At 35.6% G+C, this 20,424-nt stretch overlaps 1 protein-coding gene across 6 annotated transcripts in view; it reads right to left on the reverse strand.

Annotated features, from left to right (window-relative positions):
• Positions 1-20,424, reverse strand: part of CNTNAP4 (contactin associated protein like 4) — a 227,469-nt gene that overhangs the window by 142,003 nt on the left and 65,042 nt on the right. For 5 of the 6 annotated variants that reach the window (XM_023528552.1, XM_023528553.1, XM_023528550.1 and 2 more), the window contains exon 3: positions 15,383-15,576. In XM_023528552.1, coding sequence (XP_023384320.1) covers positions 15,383-15,576 — 194 coding nt within the window. The remainder of the gene's footprint in view (positions 1-15,382; positions 15,577-20,424) is intronic. The other variant, XM_023528549.1, reaches the window with a different exon arrangement.

The raw sequence follows: 20,424 nt of genomic DNA on the forward strand, positions 1-20,424 counted from the left end.
CTGGGTTTCAGGTGATAGAATATTGTTCTCAAAAAATATGCAGAACATTCACTATTCAATTCTGACTTCCTACATCAATGTAGAAACTTTGAATGTCATTAAACTAGACAGACAAATATACTCATAGTCAAGGGCTTTGTACCCTGAGGTCATCACGATGTACAGCATTATATAGATGTTAAACATATCTTTCTAAATCTAAATTTAAGCACAGAGAAATCCTTCACAAATCATTAACCCAAGTACAGAACAAAAAGCCAGAATATTACACATCCATGAATCAATTTAGAGAAAAGATGAAGACCATTGTCCTGGTCAGAACCAGCTAAGATCAGTCACTAATGATTGAAACTGATGTGTGCACATAACTACTAAATCAGAAGTAGGATATAGGAAATTGCTCAAAAGAAAATGTCACAGTTTGATTAATCTCCAGTTCCACTGGGAGGGAAAACATGATTAATAGTTGCATCTCACATGAATGATAAAAAAGCATCTGAGTGATTAGGGTGTGACCTCTGGCTGCAATCTACAAGGTAGAATGGCAATTATAAGACAAAATCAGTAAGAGGAAGAGTGGCATTATTTTGGAATTGACTCAGCTGAAGTCAGAAAGGGAAAAAACAGAAAGTGAAATCAATGCCAACTCCAAAGAAAGTTAAAATGGGAAAACAAATTTTACGATTTAAATTTTTAATGGAAAGGAAAATTATAAATAGAATAAGAACTAGCAGAGTAAAACTAACTTCTAGATTGTGGTGAGAAAGTAAGGTGTTAAGAGTTACGGCTCATTTCATTCTCTTTCAGGATATATGAACTTTTCTGGAAAGGCTTCCACGGTCACTTCCAAAAATCACGATCCTCTGGCATTCTCTTCTATTTCCCATATCTTTCTGTCAATTGGAGCAATTTGTTAAGGACCAGAGAGTAGAGCACAGATTTAATTAGATCCCATAATAGCGGAGGAATGGTGTAGAATGAAAGGCATGCATCTGTGATGGTTAATTTCATGTGTCAATTTGACTGGGATAAGAGATGTCTAGATAGCTGGTAAAACATTATTTTGGGGTGTGTCTGTGAGCATGCTTCTAGAAGAGATTAGCATGTCCCATGAAATCCAAATCAACACTTTGAGATCTAAAGTGAAGTTCGCTCACTTATCCCAAATGCTCTACGGAGTCATTAAGTATTTTTATAAATGTCCTGTCGATTCTGTATAATTTTTCTTTCTTCCTCATGAAAATAAGCCAACAAAAAGAAGAAGACAGAGAAAACACATTTCTTCTCCTTTTTTATGAATACCAGAGGGTTATATCAAATTCTGCCCCTCTTGGCTTAGGTCCTCTCTCAAACTGCAGGTCATTCCCTCCTACTCACTGCAGCCTTCTCAGAAATTCTCTGCTTCAGCATCCTTTTGATGACCCATAAAACACACTGAACTAAAATGGCCTTCACACGCTACCCTATAACACCTCCCTGGCCACACCTTGGTACTTAAGCATTTCCTGTGAGAGTACCATCTCTGAAATTGCAAATGCTTATATTCTGCTCTTTGACTCTTGACCACTAGATTTTTCCAGTTCCCTCACTCCTATCCTCCCCACTTGTTTGTTCTTCAGCCTCAGTAACTCCACTTTTCCTTTGAATTCCTTCATCTCTGTGATGGTTAATTTTATGTGTCAACTTATCTAGATCATGGCACACAGACATTTGGTCAAACATGATTCTAAATGTTTCTGTGAAGGTATTTTTTTAGATAAGATTGACATTTCAATAGAGTTTTGAATAAAGCAGAGTACTCTCCATAATGTAGGTGGGCCTTGTCTAATCAGTTGAAGGTCTTAGAAGAATAAAGACTGACTTCACAAAAATAAGAGGTAATTCTGCCAACAAACTGGATTTGAACTGATACTCTTCCCTGGGCCTCCAGCCTGCCAGCCTACCCTGCAGATTTTGGATTTGCCAAACCACCACAGTCACATGAGCTAATTCCTTAAAATAAATCTATGTACAACCTGTTGGTTCCATTTCTCCCAGAGAACTCTGACTAATACAATATTCCATGAGCACCCCCCTGATTTCACTTCCTCTCCTACATGGTGCTAACCTATGGTACTTTCCTTCCTCTATGCTGTTGCCAGCCCATATGTACCCTTGTGCTAGTGACCTCTCACCACAGTATCACTATAGATACCAACCCTGGGTCAAACTAAGAATCTACACCCTCTGCTCCTACACATGGGCAGCTGCGCATGGCTGAGGAAAACCAAACGACAGTGTATCCAGGTGCCCCGTTTGTAGGCACCAGCCTATGATGGCCTCTCAGTGCTCTGTGGGGATCGTTTTCCTAGTTGGCACCATCCTCACTTTTCCCACTCTGTTCTCAGTAAATATGGGATCTTTTTGCACATCAAAGGCCCATTCTACAGACTGAAGTTCAAACTTATATTTACTTTTTTCTTCTTTCATAAGAAGATATGACTCTCTTGAAAGCCAACTGTGATCTGGATCCCTTTGTTCCATCACCTACCCTCTGAAATCACCTTCGTGTTCAACCTCTGGACCTGCATGGGCTTAACCACTCAAGTTATAATCCTGCTCAAATCTTTCCACTTACAGATCCTCCATCTGTCTAGGCATCACTTGTCCTTGTCTCCTTATTGCCATTCGCTCCTTCTCTACACAGTCAAACTACTGAGAAGAATATTGCCATTTCCTCTCCCCTCCTCTTTATCATGTTTCCTTTCCAAAAACCATTACATTCAGTAAGGCATTTATTCTCACCTGTTGGCTGAATTGCTCATAACCTCAGGTCTACTGTTAATTTTGTCTGAGGGTTTTTCATTTTGCATTTAATCCTGCAAAGCTTGCTCCCTTCCTTCTCTTCCTTCTTTCCTTCCTTCCTCTCTTCCTTCCTTACTCCTTCCCTTACTCCATCCTACCCTCCCTCCCCCTTTCTCTCCACTTTATCCTCAGCTTCAGCCTCATCCTTACCCTGCTCATTTTCTTTTGCTTTTTCACATAGATTCAAGAATGTATTATTGCTATGGCCACTTTTCAGAGAAGGTGAAAGCAACTTGCCCAAGATCACACAACTTGTAAGAGATGGAGCCTGCATCTGAAAGCATGCAATCTGACCACAGGGATGACATCCTTAACTGCCACCCACAGGCTCTCGACTCTTCCTTTTGTGTGCTATAGCTATGGTACCCTGAACTGGACTTGGCTTGACATGCCAACTATTCGAGTCACTTTTGGCTCAGACAAGAGAAATAGGGCCATTGTTTTCAGAAAGCCACCATAAGCACACACACAGAAACTGAGACAGTACGCTAATGTTATTTGCTACACCTGCCCCAGATGATCAGATCCAGTCACTCTGTTTCCAGTGCAGGAGCCTGGGAATGGCGAGTTTCAGTGGAAGAGAAGCAAAGCGAGGATGACTCACAGGTACTCTCCCTGGAGCAGAGGCAAGAGACAGCCATTGTTCTGTGGTGTGGTCCACCATGAAAAGTCACGTAGGTTTTCCACACAGCAAAAGACTCCAGTGTGAAGCTCTATGCAATGTTCAAAGTAGGATGAGACAGAAGGGATGTATTTTCATAAATATATGCCTGCTCTAATCACACCAAACATAGATCCTTGTTAGTAAAAATTTCTTTTAAAAAATTGTGCTATAATCAAGTATATACTTTATTCAGCTCAGATGGATTAAATATTCAAAGACTAGGAATTTTAAAGTACAAACTAAGAAAGTGAGAATAACCCACATGGAAATTCAATGTTGTGTGTGCATGTAACTAAATGGCTTGATTTTATGGGAAAAGAGAAACTGGACAGACCAATTTCTTTCTCATTTAGAGAAGTTTATATTTATTTGTCATATGTGACATGCAGACTTTTAAAGAGAGCACAAATATCACAATGAGCTCAATTAAATCATGTGTTTATTCTGATCCAAGGATAGAAAGACAATTTCCAAAGTGGCATACTAGCAAAAAAGAAAAAAAAAATTTAACCTTTTGTTATTTCAGGGTATAAGATGGAACTGCTATTACCATAATAGCTTTGTAGCTCTTGGGGCAATTTTCTGCAACTTTCCACAAACTTGCTAAAATAAATACAAGTTTTTCCCTGAAACTGATATTCCCCAGCCCACCCCAACTCATGATGATTCTAACATATTGTAATAAAGTCACCGCTCCCCGAGGATTTCTTTTCACTGCTCCAGCAATTTTTCTCTTCTCTCTCTCTTATTGAAAAGGAATGCTATTATTAAGTACTTAAAATTTTCAAGGCTCCAAAAGGAAGACAACCTTTCAGTATGAGAGATTAATAATAACAATAAGAAATAGAGAATGGAAGACAGGAGTTCAAAGCCAAATAAAAATTTCATTTGCAGAATACAAGTCAAATATGATTTCTTTTGAACTGCATCTCTCTGATTTATAGACACAGCTCTGTAGAGTATTTCCTACTATTTTTGCTTCGTGTTTTCTTTCCTCCTTTCATAGTCATGGCCACTTCTGGACAAATGCTCTAACACTTGAATCATTTCTTTGGCACAGCTATAGAACATTTCTGAAAAGAGTAAGATGCAGATAACAATATGAAGAGAAAATCTTAGACAATGCCAACTTAGAGGTGTGACTACTAAAGGCAATTGGAAATATGGATACATAAAGTCGCCTGGTTCAAGTTCTGGTTCCTATGATTAAAAGTTTTTTTTTTACATATTTATACAAAATGTCAGATGCATGCCTTTAACTCAGTACACACACAGACCTCTGCATTGTAAACAAGATTATTGCGTTTTGGATTTGAAGTAGGTAATCATAAAAGTGTTTCCTTTTACTATGATGGTATTATTAATATCTATTCTAAACCACATTAGCCAAAAAGCATGATGTTCCTATCTCCTAGGAATTCACATCCTTAATTAAGAAATGATTACACTTTTCAATGAAGACAGTGCACATATTATGCATTTTGGCCAGTAGCATTTGGGTATTTAGTTATGTCATGTGTATAATTTGGAATAATGGAAAACATATAAGTAGAGTAAAAGAGAATAAAAATATCTGTGAATGAGTTTGAAATTCAGTTAATTAAGGTTATATATAACAAACAATGCAAAGTCACCCAGAAAGACACCCTGGAAATAACACTAGTGCAGATGTCACTGGAAATAAAACCCTAGAGATGAGTTAGTAAATGGAAAAGTGGTAGGGCGGCGGGGCTAGAGAATAAGTGGTTAGAAGGCCCTGAGTTGAAAGAATGCATTGAAGAATATTTGGCAAGTAGGCCTCAGATAAATTAAAAGTATGATCCAAAAGAAAACTGAAAATACAAGAAATCTTGTATTTTGATGAATATCCTAAGAGTAACAATTGAGCATCTGAGGCGGGAGCCGTGGTACACAAGGAAGTCGTCAACGAAACGTACCAAGTTTAGAGTTGGACAGAGCCATTAGGTCTGCCAGCCAAGCAAAACATTTCCAAGCAAAACATATAGTAGTGCGCTGGTTTTTGTACACCAAATGTGTGTAATAATCCCATCCCAGAAGCAATAACAGGTGTGTTTTAATCTACACATAGACTCTTCTACCTGTTCCTCTGCAGTGAGCCTTGGCACCCACCTGCAAAATGTTTGATGAGAAACAGAGCAATGCTATCTTTCTCACACAGACAGCAAGTCTGTACTACAGTACATATTTTGATAAACAACAAAACATCGAATCCCTTAATTTATTAAAGATAGCATCATTCTACTGCCTTAAAGTAGATCATGTGTTTAAAAAAAAAAAAAGGAGGACCCTAAACCAACGATTTCATCTTCACCATGGACTCTCTTCTTTCGGAATACTGAAATACTGTTCTTTGCTAGCTTTGCATACTCGTGAATGTTAACAGAAGGAAAGAGAGCTAAATGTAAAACGTTATAAATGTGGCATTAGTTAACATAAACTTAGGTGGAGACTTACTGTCTTAAATCTCAATTACTTCAGTATCGAAATATTATTGATCTATTTTCCTTATAGGTTGATGGAGAAGCATGCAATTTTGCAACTGAAAGGGAACGAGATATCACTAAGTACCTGTATTCTATTTGCACCCTCATTCTGTAAGTAAAGAAAAGGAAGCTCATAGAGGTGAGTTGTCTTTAGTAACGTACTTTCTTAGGGCTGTACTAGTTATTTTCTTATTTCACTTAGAACCTGATCTGTTCTGAGACACAGGAGGGTCGAGTGATGTAGACTGAGAATCCAAGTCTCTCGAGTTCACAAGCTTCCAGCTGGGCACTAGAGAAAGACTGGTGGGTCAAAGGAAGGGAGGAACCAGGATATTTCTTCCTATTTTGCTATGCCTCACGCAGCTTCTTGGTAGTGACTGAGTCTTTTACAAAGCTCCTGCTCCTAGTGGGCACCCCTTGCTTCCATAATCCTCGACTGGGTAGCCCTTGCCACGGTTCTGGCACTAACTGAACAATGTCAGCCTCTAAGCTCTGGAAGCATCACCTTCTCATTATCTCTCCAGCTCTTGGAGTTACACTATCTTCTTGCTTTTGCTAAGCTCTGAGTTGCCTCGCACCCACACCTTGGACTGATCAGCTTTTCCCATCACCTGTAACCAGTTTCCTATGATGTCTTCCCAGTTTCAGATGCCTGGAATAATTTCTGCTTTTCTGACTGGGCACTGACTCAGAGACCAGCTAAGAATCTGAACTAATGTGTTTCTCCATCCTGTCATAATATGATCAAAGATTATAAGTGCCACCCAACCATTACATAAATATAAATATATATTTTAAACTACTAACAAAATAAATATTAAAATAATATATGATGCTTCAGATTGATAATGCCCATAGATTTTATAGTATCAATAAATGATACAGGATAATGTCATATAACAAGTAGGAAATATATGTTATTTATTTTCCTTCAGAATTCAATAATTGGACTATTTCCTATCCATATTCCTCTGTTATCCTTTGTTTCTTTCGCTTCCTGATTGCTTTATCCATTTGAAACCTCATATAAATCTAATCTTTATCTGTGCTTTTAATAAACATGTTCCATTCATTGTCCCATCGCTTCCTCTTCACTCCTTAAGATTCATTCTTTAGTACCAAACGACAACTTACTTCAAAATTTTACATCAGTTTTGGAATTCATTCTAGAAACAGCCAGTATATGCTTACATCATCTGTTTTTGAGGGCCATAAATTACTCCATTGTGTGGAGGTACTATAATTTACTTAAGCAAGTGACCTACTGCTGATGGATTCAATCAATATTATTTTGCTATTACAATGTTGCAACGAATATCTTTGCATGTGTTTCCTTTGCACAGTGCAAGTGAACTTGCAGGATAAATCACACGAGCTGTTTGAGTTGCTTTTTGGTGTAGATTGTATATTCGGGTAGATTTAAAGCATTAACCAACGTTGTTTTGTAATCCCTTTCTTCGGTTTACTAAAATCAATCATTACCTTCTAAAGAGTTTGTACCTATGTATTCTCCCACCAGCGGAGCTTAAGTGTGCCTTTTTTTCTCCTATGCCCCGTGGCAATGTTTTCTTGTCTTGAATCATCTGACTTCTCCTTCAAAATGTTGATTTCGTAACATATGATACTTGAACATATAGCATAGGGGATACTTAAGCCAGATTCTTTGATATCAAAATCTTGTCCTGCCTAGCTATGTGGCCTTGGAAGAATAACCTCATCATACTTCAGTTTTCTTAAACAGGAACTAGGCATTGTCATAGTACCTAACTCATTGGGTTGTGAAGATTAACTGAATAAATATCTATAATGCATGTAGAATAGTGTCTGGCATATAATAAATATTGAATAAATGGTCATTCTTCTTGTTTCTTAAATGTTCTTTAAAATACATTTTTAGCTTCTTCTTGTGTTAAACAGTAGTATCCATAATACGATGATAAAGTAGTAAAAACTTTTTAAGAAAAGCCATTACTATTTTAATAGTGTCACTATTAAAATTAAAGATAACATTATTTTGTTACATACAACAACTTGGAAAATTATGTCTTGAATAAAACTGTGGTCCCAACATTTTAAGAAGTGCTACCTGACACCTATTTCGATTTGTATTTCTTCAATATTGAATGAAGTTGAGGACACTTACATATTTATATATCATGTTTTTATTTCTATGAACTGCCCATCTGTATTTGGACTCTTTTTTAAACCAAAATGAAGCCTAATCTTTTATTATTAAATTTAAAAAAATGTTTTCTACATATGCTAATAGAATTTTTTGTGGTAATGATTATGTTCTAGAACCGCATTGTCCAATACAGTAACCTGGCTTAATATAGCTAATGAGAACTGAAAATGTGGCTAGTCTGACTGTAAAACTTTGTTTTTAATTTAGTTCATTTTAAATAATAAAAAATTTTACATTTAAATAGCCTTGAATAGCTATTAGCTACCATATTAAACAGCATAGCTTTAAATTTTAAGGGAATTGGGCCTTTCTAATTGGAGAGACAGAGTTAACATCTGGTTTATAGCTTTTTTTTTTTACCTAGCCTAGCTCTTTAGCCAAATCTTTCTTGCAACATATACTCAAGAAATCTATACTGTATCTAAGATGAATTGATTTCCTGCTGGTTATGTTTTATACTGAACCTAAACACCTGTACTTAGTTGTCAAGTTTGTTTACTGAATGATCCAGTGGTCCCAATACTTTGCAGCAAATTGGAACCACCTTGAACTATTTTTTTAAAATCTCAATACTTAGGTTTCCACCTCTAAATATTATTTAATTGGCATCGATGCTGCCTGGGCAACAGAATTAAAATGTGCAGTAAAATTAGAGAACCAGACATAACCTGCGATCAGTGAGTAACCCGGGATTGGCGAGATGCATGTACACCAGAGAACGGGGTTGTCAGGTGTCTCAGAAAAGTTCCATCATTAGCAAAGTATATAAGCTGAGGCACCTAGAACTACGGCTTTCATGATCTGTGATGATGGCACACAGCTTTGTTCGTTGTGACCATATTTATCAAGGTGTTGGGATAGTTAGAAGCTGTTCAGTATAACTAAACACGCATTATGCTGTTGCTGTGTATATTGTGCTGTTGCCTATCCTCGATCCTTTTTTTAATCTAAGTAAACTTGCAGGTGAGTGAATATTTACGCTGAGAACCAATCTTAACCCAAGACTACTGATGCTAGAGAATTAAGTGGGCATTGCCATCATATAGAATAAAAATATTTTTCAACTTATGCTCTTTCTTTTAATGTTGTTTGTGCTATTTTTTTCATGCAGCTTTCTATTATCTGATTTGTCCTCTATGGCATCTGAATTTGGTTCCTTTGCTTAGAAAGACATGCCTCTTCCAATATTATATGTATAGCTATAAATTTTCCTGTGTTTTAATACTTTCTTTTCTGTGTCTGTATTCTTGTTAAATATTCAATTCTTCTGGAATTTATTTTGATATAAAAATGTTATTTATTTTTCAAGAAGCGATAGCTTACCAAGTTCCATATTAACTAATTTATATTTCCTCACATATTTTTGATGTTACATCTATCTTAGGCAAATCCCTAAGTGTATTTGGACTTAGTAAGGGATTTTCTATTTTGTTCTTCCACTATGTTTTAATGTGCCAGTATCAACATGTTTTAATTAATACAGATTTATAAGATTTTCCAAACATATAGATTCTCCTTACCACTGTTATTTTTGCTAACTTATCTATTTCCTCATAAATACTTCTTGTATGGAAAATTCAGAATTATTTTATTTTTATGGGTTATTTTAGGTAGAATGAGTAGATTTATAATATTGTTTCCTATTTCAAAACAGATATGTCCTTGCATTTAATCAAAGCTTCTATATCTTTTAGTAATATTCTAAATATTATTCTCATATATCTTGTACATGTTCTTTTAAGTTTGTTCTTGATGTTTTTTTTAATTTTTGGTTGTATTATAAATAGAATATGTATTCTTTTTATATTATCTAGTTATTTATACACAGGAAGATAAATTAATTACTGATTTTAAAAATTAATTTTATGTTAGGCACATTACTGAATTATTTTTAAAAGAATAGTAAGATGATTCTCTTAGATTTCTAAGGAATAAATTCTATCAGTGCTGTCTTATCTCCTCCTCCTAGCTTTATATACTCTTCTGTCCTCTTCTCTGATTGAAATATGTTGAATAAGTATGGAAATTAAACATCTAAAATTAGGAAAAAGAGCCTAATGCATTTTTTTTTCTAGAAGACCTAGTTGTCTAGGTCTTAAAGAACAATAAAGAAATATTTCAAAAGGACAGAAATGCCTCTAAGAGTGAAGAACTTTACATGTAGCCTCCTAGGACTAGGGAATTAGACAACCCAGAAGTAGGCACCTATGGCATCACGTCACAGAGACAACAAGAGGAATGGAGAAAAGAGGGTGATGTTATCACTGAACCGTCATATGGTAAAATGTGAGATATGAGTTGTAAAATGTTTTTAGAATATGTTATTCTCTAGTTGTTGTACCTACAGTTCATAGGCATTTATACATGTTTTCTGTATAATACATATTGATATAAAGTTCCAATATATGTGTGTCCAAATAAGAGACTGACATAACATGTTACATAGAATGAACACAGATGCAATGTGGTAAAATAAACCACATGACTTGACAGAGAAGGTGTTTAGCCAACTAACTGTTCAGATCCATGATTGATGCCATATTAAAAATCCAGTCAACCACTTTTAACCACGTACTACTAGGCTAATCATTTTCAAAAGGGTGGAGAACTCATAGTTAAATACAAATATAAATAAGAGATTTCCTGAGGATACAGACTAATAATACAGACTTCCAATAAAAATGTCTTTTTGGAATTCGAGTAGAGGCACAATTGAAAGGCAGAAACAGCTTAAGGCATTCACTAGGCATTTGCCCAAGTGCCGAGGCAAATATGCCCATGTATTAAGCTTGATGATTTGACATGTAGAAACACATGGCCTTAGTACTGTTGTACTTTATGTGACCACAAATAATTTTTGTAGGCTTAGGTCACTCAAATAAGGGCTCAACATAGGGCAAGGGCTACGATAGATGCAACTCATAAGGCAGAGAGTTCACCAAGCTCTCACTACACCTTCTACTTGTATTTCCGCCGCCTCTGGTTTTCTACTGAAATCTCCCAGTTGCTTATTTATTTGACTGGAGACAAATGCATGTTAAAATCCTTGCAGGTAGTGTTTCTGCCCTGTCTAGCTTATAGAGTTGAAAACTCAATCATTCACAGTGATAATAATGGCATAAGTACTTTATGACAGGTGATACTCCTATCTAATTGACTATGTCACAGGGGTTCTGTATCTTTTACCAGCCAAACCCAGAACCATAACATCATAAAATTGGTACCATCTCATTCTTTGCCCTTACGATCTGCCCAAAAAGAATCTTGGGCATGTATAAGATAGAATTTGGAAATTTGGCTAAGTTCCTGCAGATGTTGATCTACTTAAAATAATTTCTAAGATGTTAGTTTTATAAAATTTCAGCAGTTGTTCTTAAATGAGTGAAAATTATAACTTACATTTACTTTTCAATCATTCACAATAAACTGACTAAAAAGACTTTTGTTGAGGGATTTTGTTTTGTCTTCAATTTAAGAGCAATAATTTTTGTGGCTCACATTCTCTAATTTTTTTGTAAAATATTTATATGCCATCTAATACAGTATTTGGTATAAAAACACATAAGCATTGGACTATAATTTTATTTTAAAGAAATGTTTTCATATTTAATTTTTAAAATATATATCTGTCAAGCTTATAGTTTGATTAAATATGGGCGTGACCTGTATGATAATAAATAAAATATTTCTTCTTTCTTTTTAAAGATTTTTTGTAAGAGGCAACAGGGCATCTTATTGATTCTTTCAGGTATATAGAAGTCTTTGTTCTCTCTAGTTCTTGAAATGGGATCAAATGAGAGAAGAATGAGGCATTCTCACTGAAGCATTTCAATCTGTGTTGATGGGTTTTATTTTATTTGTTTCTAAATTTATAACAATTGCCTTTTCTTCCTCCTTCCATCATATACTTGGATAATGCCTTATGTGTTTCCTTACTCTCTTTCATAGATTTATCTGTATCATCTGGAGCAGACTGTGAAGCTCTTAAAGAAAATTGGCATGTTTTGTTTAATTTGTATACATCCCATAATATCTAGAAAAACTTGGCAAATAAAAATACCAAAAAAGAAAAGAAAGAAAGAAAAAGAAGCTAGGAAATACATATTTGTAAAATGATGACCAAAGGCTAAATTCCTTGCTATGTACATCAATTAAAAATTGTTTAAAAAAAAAAAATCCACATTGAAGTCATCTGTTATTCCAGGTGAAAATGTCACCAAGTTTTGTTTTCCCTGCTTTGGCAAACTACACTCACACAGAGAGGGAGCTTACCTCCAAGTAGAACCTAAGTGACTGTAGAATAGAACAGAGCTCTACAGCCTACCTGGGATAAACAGGTAGCATGAGTGTATGTGTGTGTCATTATATCAACCACCATGGTCTGAGGATTTAGGATTGTTTTACCTACATGCCCAAGATTCTTATAGAGTTGAAAACTCAATCATTCACAGTGATAATAATGGCATAAGTACTTTATGACAGGTGATACTCCTATCTAATTGACTATGTCACAGGGGTTCTGTATTCAAATCCAGTCATTCATTGATTTTTTTCTCACTAATTCCCTCAACAAAAGTCATATGCCACACTGGATGTTGAATACAAAAATGCAAAGATGAAAAAGATAAATCCTCTCCCATTAAAAAAGTTCATATTTTATAGGGGAGAGAGAAATTTACCATCCTAATTCTCAGTATATTCAACCGATACAACATAAATGTGCTAAAAAAAGGAGTAGATGGAGGGAGGAAGGAGTCACTTTTAGTTATTGTGATCATAAAAGTATCCTACAAAAAAATGCATTTCATTTATTCACTCATTCCTTCCTTCCTTCATTCATTCATTCATTCAACAAACATCTAGTATTTGCCTGTGTGGGGATTCGGAGCTAGTCACCTCAAGATGTGCTTCTGTGGTATGCAGATTGTTTTGAGCTAAGGGCGATTTTAGTTTAAAGTTCAAAAGAAACTTCTCCCCCTCCCTTTAACTACCTAGAAGAACTTGAGTTAGGGGCCTTGCTCATAATAAGAGGTTATCAATGATAATCTCTTTTTGACCCACCTATATGGCAGGGCAAACTTTTGTTTACTAAATATTTGTTCTTCTTATCATTCTGCAATGACCCTTTGAAGCCTCCAATGCGCATTACCTCATTCCTAGCTCAGAATGTCTTATATACCCATGTTCCTTTTCTATCTCTCATGCATGTGGGGTCTCTGATTCGCTCATGTATGCAGGGTTTCACAAATATGTATGTATTAAATTTGGTTATTTTCTCTTGCTAATCTGTCTCATGTCTATTTGGTTATTAGGCCAGTCAGAAGAACCTTGAGAGTAGAAGAAAGGTTGTTCCTCCCCCACACCTGCAACCTGGCGGGTACTGGTAAGATTTGGGGATGCTGAGATGAAAGGTTGGAAGGTACAGCCCTCTTTTCAGTGTACTCACACTTAAGAAGGGAAGACAGTGAGTACACCAACAAATTATAGAATAATCTAAAAGATAACATTACCTTGACAGGTAATTGTGATAGACGCCATTTGTCTTTATATTGATTGGTTTGGATTAGTTAAGGGTATTATTCGTGCCGCTATTTCACCCTGAGCACCTCACCTTTGATAGGAATAGAAAAAAAGGAAAATGACACTGTCTAGGTTTGGCTTTCTCCAAGCTTGATGAACGGAAAAACAATTTTCATGGTGGAGCTATCGTTTTTAAAAATGTCAAAAACATACATTTTACTTAACACAGCTAAATATTGACATGAATTGGCTACTTCTGATCCAGTTTAAAATCCAATGCTTAATTTAGAAAATGAGTAAAAGTCCAAACACCTAGTTAAAATAAATACCTCATTAAGTTTTCACTGTTATTGGTTATTGTTTATTTTATCCTTAGTTTGAATGGTTTTCATGGAATTAATTTAACCATCATACCCAGTTTTTTGTTGCTGTTATACACAACTTCAACTTGCTTTGGGTTTTAAGGCAGCTTTTCTTAAAGATGCTAATAGGCAACTTCTTCCAGCCTAATTCTGCTCTCCAGAGAAAGAACAGGGCTACCTCTCGATTCAATTTACATCAATAAACATGCAATGAATGGCCACTAAGTTCTTCAGAGGTACAAAGGTGAGTAAATCACAGTCCATTTCTTCAATGAGTTTATAATGCAAAAAGAAGTTCCAGGAAGTTTCAAAGAGAGGCAGTTGACTGATCAAAGAAAATTATCATTATGTGCCCAAATAGGCTTCCAAATTATCTGTGTGCTAAGAATGATGCTCCATTAAGTTACTCATTTTCTCTTGTTCTGGCAGCTCAGCCAAAGAGGGGATGGGGAGGAGGGGCATGGGGGAGGACAATTGTTCTTTGATTGTAGTATGTTGTTCCTGGCCCATGTAAGATCTGAACCAATATTTTTCTACACTAACAAAGAATTCCATTCTTCGCCACCAAGCAAGCTTCCTTTAGCTTTCTTCTTCCACCAGGTGTTGCTATACAATCTGTCAACTATAAGTTATACTCACTTTATTATTAAGTGCCCCCCTCGACAGTCTCTCTCTTATAGGAGCTGTGCTCGTTCACAAAACACAGCGTTTCACATACTTACACATTTTAAAAAGACTAGAGAATGGTTTATATATAAATCATATATGTGTATATATGTATACATATGTATATATTATATATATATAAATACTCCAAATATTCTATATAAAAAGCACCATATACTAGAGAAGAGAGAGGGAGAAAGGGAAAAAGAATGGAGAGGGAGTTGAATTAATTCAGAAATCTCAGAATCATCAGAGGAAATAAAAAGAATAAATTCTCTTGACTAACCTTAATGACAATATAAAACTACTATGTTATTGAACAAAATTTAAAAATTTTATACATGTTATGTTTATTTCTTAGACTTCCACACTTTTTAGTGGACTAATAAGATTTCATTTTCAATTTATGAGGACTCTGTGAAATAAATTTACCTTTAGTAGTTTCATAAATTATACCATGAAATGTGTTAGAAAATTAATATTCACATATTTTTCTCTTAAAAAATGTTTTCTAAGTAATTTTGAACATTCCGCTTCTCAACTTAGGTTAAGCGTTTCATGCAGGAATGAAGTAAACATGAAGGGATGAATATCCTTCTTTCCCTGCGAATCTGTGTATTCCGTTAAAGAAACATACCCAGATGCTGTCCTCCTGCCGATACTGTTTCCAGTTCCTGCCACTATCACTGAACATCAGGAGGTAGCTGGTCACCCAGTTGGAGCTCCCATACCCTCCTTGGGTAGCCACAGCAGTGATCTCCATTCTCTCCCCAAGGTCAATCTGCAACCACTGGTATTTGTTGGACACAAGTGGAGACCAGCCACCAGCTCCTTTTGTAAAAACAGAAACAGGAGAAAATTGGCAAAGAAGAATTAGTTATAAATCTATGTTAGTGGAATAGAAACGACAATAAGAATGTATTCCTATATGGAACTTAAGAAGTCAAATTTCCAAAATATAAAACATCTCATAATTGTAGGGAAAAAAAAAACCACATGAATTTAGTTATAAATGGATGGAGGCTATGTTCATTGTGTTCATTTCTAGGTATTATAATTCCCTGACACTAGGGAGAACTAAAGGTCTCATTAATGCCTAAAGTGCTTAATTCATCACTTGGAAATAGCATGTTCACTGCCCACATGCATGATTAGGTAATAATCCGGCCTTCGATCTCTTTGCTGAGGCCTGAATTTAAGATGGAACAAGAAAACTACCTTTGATGTCTGGTCATATAGCTTCCTTAGAGTAAGAAGTACACCATGGAGCCTGAGAATACAAAAATGGTCAAGGAACCATCCCTCTCCTGAGTTTACAGTCCATAGGAGGAACAGACATTAAAAAGCATGTTTGAAATACAACATGAAAATTGTTAACAGTGGGGCATATGCAGGGAACAATAACACGATAAATGATGGAGCATTCTATCCAGTGGAAGCTGGCTTGCAACAGTGTGTGAGAGACGATTAAATTTTCAGGAATTTTTCAAGCCAATTGTTAAACATAGCCATCTTTGCAGTTGGCTGTGGTGAGAGTATTTAAACCACAAAAATTGGCAATCTCTCCAAGTCAGCACCTGCTCCTACCCCAGCTAGTTTACCAGGGCACCACTGGTTCTGTTCTACCTGGGGAGAGAGAGGATAGTGGTGGGTGAGCAGTGGGGTAGGGGAGAATCATGGAAAAGATCACAAAGTAAGTTGTGCTTAAGAACTCAGAAGTGAAAAATAGTTTGTTATACATTCAAGGAAGTATGGGTAGAACGAAGTTTCCTGTTTTATTTAATTCAACGCGCACCAGAAAATTATAGATATGACTACTGTATGTCTTGTTAAGATGTTTCATCCTTCCAGTTTAATATAATAATAATTTATTTGAGGAATTTATTTATCTTCAGTAATGATGACATTGCTGACTGTATAAGCAATATGTAATCATTGTAAATGTCATGAAATAGCATTTGACACTTTTTAAAATTCATAATTACCTAATATTTAATACTATTAAAATGTAACATATCATATAACATCCTAGTAAGACTATTAATACATGTTTTGTTTCTCTCATTTTTTTGCCATCCACCTTAAGAATCTGTTAAGGTCTGTCATTTTATTTATTTTTTATTAAGTTTATTGGGATAACCTTGATTAATACAATTACATAATTTTAGGTGTACATTATAATTTGACATCAATATATTCCATTGTGTGTTTACCACCCAAAGTCCAGTTTCCTTCAGCTACCATATATTTGATCCCTTTACTCACTCCACTCTCCCCCTATACCCGCTATATTTGACCCCTTTTGCCTCCATCGACCTCCCTGCTCCTCCCCCATTCCCTACCCTCTGGTAACCACTAGTCTATAGTCCGTGTCCATGAGTCTCTGTTTGTTTGTCCTGTTCATTTGTTGCTTTTAGGTTTCTATCCCACATATAAGTGATATCATGTGATTTTCACCTTTTTCTGTCTGGTTTATTTTGCTTAGCATGATTATCTCGAGGACTATCCATTTTAGATAGAGATTACCATTAACTTATACACAGTTTTTATTCAAGCATTATCCTTGACATCTGTGCCCTGTTTCATAAAATCTTGAATACAGGCTCTAGCTCAAAGAAATGTTCAATAAATGTTTGCTATTATGGTGTAGCACACAGCATTATGAGATCTAAAGGGAAACATCTATGTTAACAAACTGTTTTTATAAGATTTAAAAACTATTTCGATGGCAGACACAAGACAGTGACACTCTGTTAGATGAAAGGCAGAACTTTTTGTTACTTACAGCTCCAAAGAAGAGAAAACTGCCAGTCAGGTCCATACAGGAAGATGCACCCACAGAAAGGGTGACAAGTTGGAGATGTTGGACAACTAATGTATGGCAAAAGGGGTGGGGTTAGGTGGGTTTTGTGGGCTCCTGTAAATTGGCTAATTTGAAGAGGTTCCAGGACATAGGGTTGTCCCTGGTTGTCTAGTACCTGACTCCAGGGAGATTGGAATTGATGGGCACATGAGGGGAGTGGTCAATGGGTCAATATTTCCCTCTACTGTCACAGTTCATTGTACTGTTCTGCCTCAGGACCCAGTGAAAGTTTGGAAGTTGAAAGTCTTCTAGGGTCTGATGTTAACCAATCATCCTTGGTCCTCTTACTGCTGCAACTGCCATCTGTTTGTACTTTTATCATATTTTTACATAGGAAAGTTGGGAAAGAATAAAAGACATGCCCCCAGCCAGTCATCATTTGGACTTTTATCCATATCAATTTATACCTCTAAGAAAATACTGATTATTTTGTTTCTTGCTCTTTCTAGCTAATTTTAATGGTTTAAAGTTAATAATGAAGATACATTTTTATTTTTTTAAATTAATTAATTTTTTATTGAAGAAATGATTAAAAAAATTTTTTCATAATGATGCTCTGGCATTTTGATACTCCTTTACAGACCAGTGTTTAAAAAGTAAACACGAGAGAGAAGCACAGAGAAGGAAAAAGGATCGGGGTGATTCTAGTGAGTTAAAACAGGATCATCAATTCTCATCAGGAGAGAGGAACCTCTCACTGACCACTCTCTCTCCTCGGCATCACTCACTGTGATAGCTGCACTAACCAACGTTAAACATTCACAATTAATTGACCTTGAACATTTCAATTTCTCACCTGTGGTGAAAGGTACTACTGATATGCAAGTTAAGCTCTATCATTAAGGAGGTACACCAATAAAGGCAATGGAAATTTGGATGCTCCAAGGCTTTACCAAGTGAGTTCAGCACGATAAGTCATCAGCAGGGAATCCAGACCCCCACGTGGTTTTTGAGCTGTGCGGCTTTGCAGATGCACGTGGTGTAAGTGTGTTATGGAGTGTTATGCTTGTTCTCATTTTAAAACAAATGCCTAATAATATAGAAAATGCAAATATAGAAATAGACAGAGAGGGAGGGAGGGAGATAAAACTTGGCACATTTGGTAGTGCCAGCCTACGATGACAGGTAGACACAAGAGTGACATGACATGGATATGTGACTACAGCTGAGGTCAAACTGCACTAGCCATATGGCACCACCAAACCACTATGCCTCCTGGAGACATACTACTGTCATAGTTACTTTTTTAATGGAGAAATGATGGCTAACTCCAGCAAATTGCAAACTCTGAACTACTATAAAATAAAATATAATAATGCATTCTTTATTTTATTTATTAATCAAACCTTTCAGTTGTTGGTCAAGGATTATTCATCCTTAATGATGTTTTTAATACACCAATATATTCAACATCATAGAAAACCAATACCTGTGAAACCAAAGGTGATCTTTTTCCATAGTTATGGACACCTTATCCCACAAAACAAAAAAACAAGAGCCTTGCGCCTCCATTCACTTTCTTCCCCACACCACAGTCTTTCTTTCCTATTCTACCCTCCTTTATCTCCTGCCTTAGCTTCCTTACTGAGATTTGACGTAATAAAGTTTCGTAAATCTTTTCAAACAGAAACATGTCTTGACTCTTCATGTAACAGCCTGAAAACTCACATTTAAAAATAAAAACCCTCCCCATTAATGAGACTTTTAAATTAAGTATTGTAGTGTTGCTATGAGCATTAAATTTAAAAACATATTAAGTACCTATTGATTTCTCTCATACACAGCAAACATGAGAATACATCACCTTCCGACCTATAAAACAACTATTGTCACCAACTCCAAACAAAGAGTTATGATCACAATAAAGCTGAGCTTTGAAAAGGTTTAGTTACTGAATAGCCACAAAACAGTTTCTCTTCTATCTGCTGCCTACCACTTTTAAACATCTGATTCCTAAGGAACTTGCTTCTATAGTACGTATATGTTGCTGTGAATTGTCAGGAAAGAAAAGCCCAATAAAAATTATTCAGTGCCTGTTTTATGCTAAGTACTCTACTAGAAATTTTATGTACCATATTAAACTTAATTATTAAAATTATCTAGTGAGATGAAATATGTTTTAACATCTTTTCTTTTCAAAAAAAAGTTTTAAAAAATGATTTATAGAGGCTAAGCAAATTTTCCCAATATTATGCAAATCATTTTAATATAGATGAGAAATTACTTACTTTTAAAACAACTTAAATCTGCATAAGGATCTTATTTTAAAAATCATCTCCTTTTAAATTCCTTACCCCCTGAAATAATCAAACAACGATTTTATCCCAAGAATATATTTAAATAACTTATTCAGTGTTATTTAAATGTAAATAAGTGGTTGGCTAAATTGTATGTAAGGCCCATATATCCTGGTCATATAATTTCAGGAAAGTGAAAAGAAAAATTGAAAAAAAATATATTCTTGGCAGAAGCCTTAAAATACAGAAAAGAATCACTTCTCACTCCTCCTAATATTAAAATGGCATGACTTCCATTCCTGGTGGTCATCAATGAAGGTGACGAGTGAACAGAGTTTATCAACTTTGTACGGGTAGGAACTACACAGAAAGGGGAAGTCATATTTCTTTCTCAGGATTTAAAGTCTAAAAGGACACAGATGTTCAAGGGCTCAAAACATAAGTGAATATGGTTGAATGACAGTCCTAGCTACCATTAGGGCATCTACATTTTTAGAAAATTATTGGCTTAATTAAAATTATCAAAGAAAAATTTCCTTCTAAGATAATTACTTTATTCCACATGTGATTTCATCTAGA

Source organism: Pteropus vampyrus, unplaced genomic scaffold, assembly GCF_000151845.1.
Source record: "Pteropus vampyrus isolate Shadow unplaced genomic scaffold, Pvam_2.0 Scaffold29, whole genome shotgun sequence".
NCBI classification, from domain to species: domain Eukaryota; kingdom Metazoa; phylum Chordata; class Mammalia; order Chiroptera; family Pteropodidae; genus Pteropus; species Pteropus vampyrus.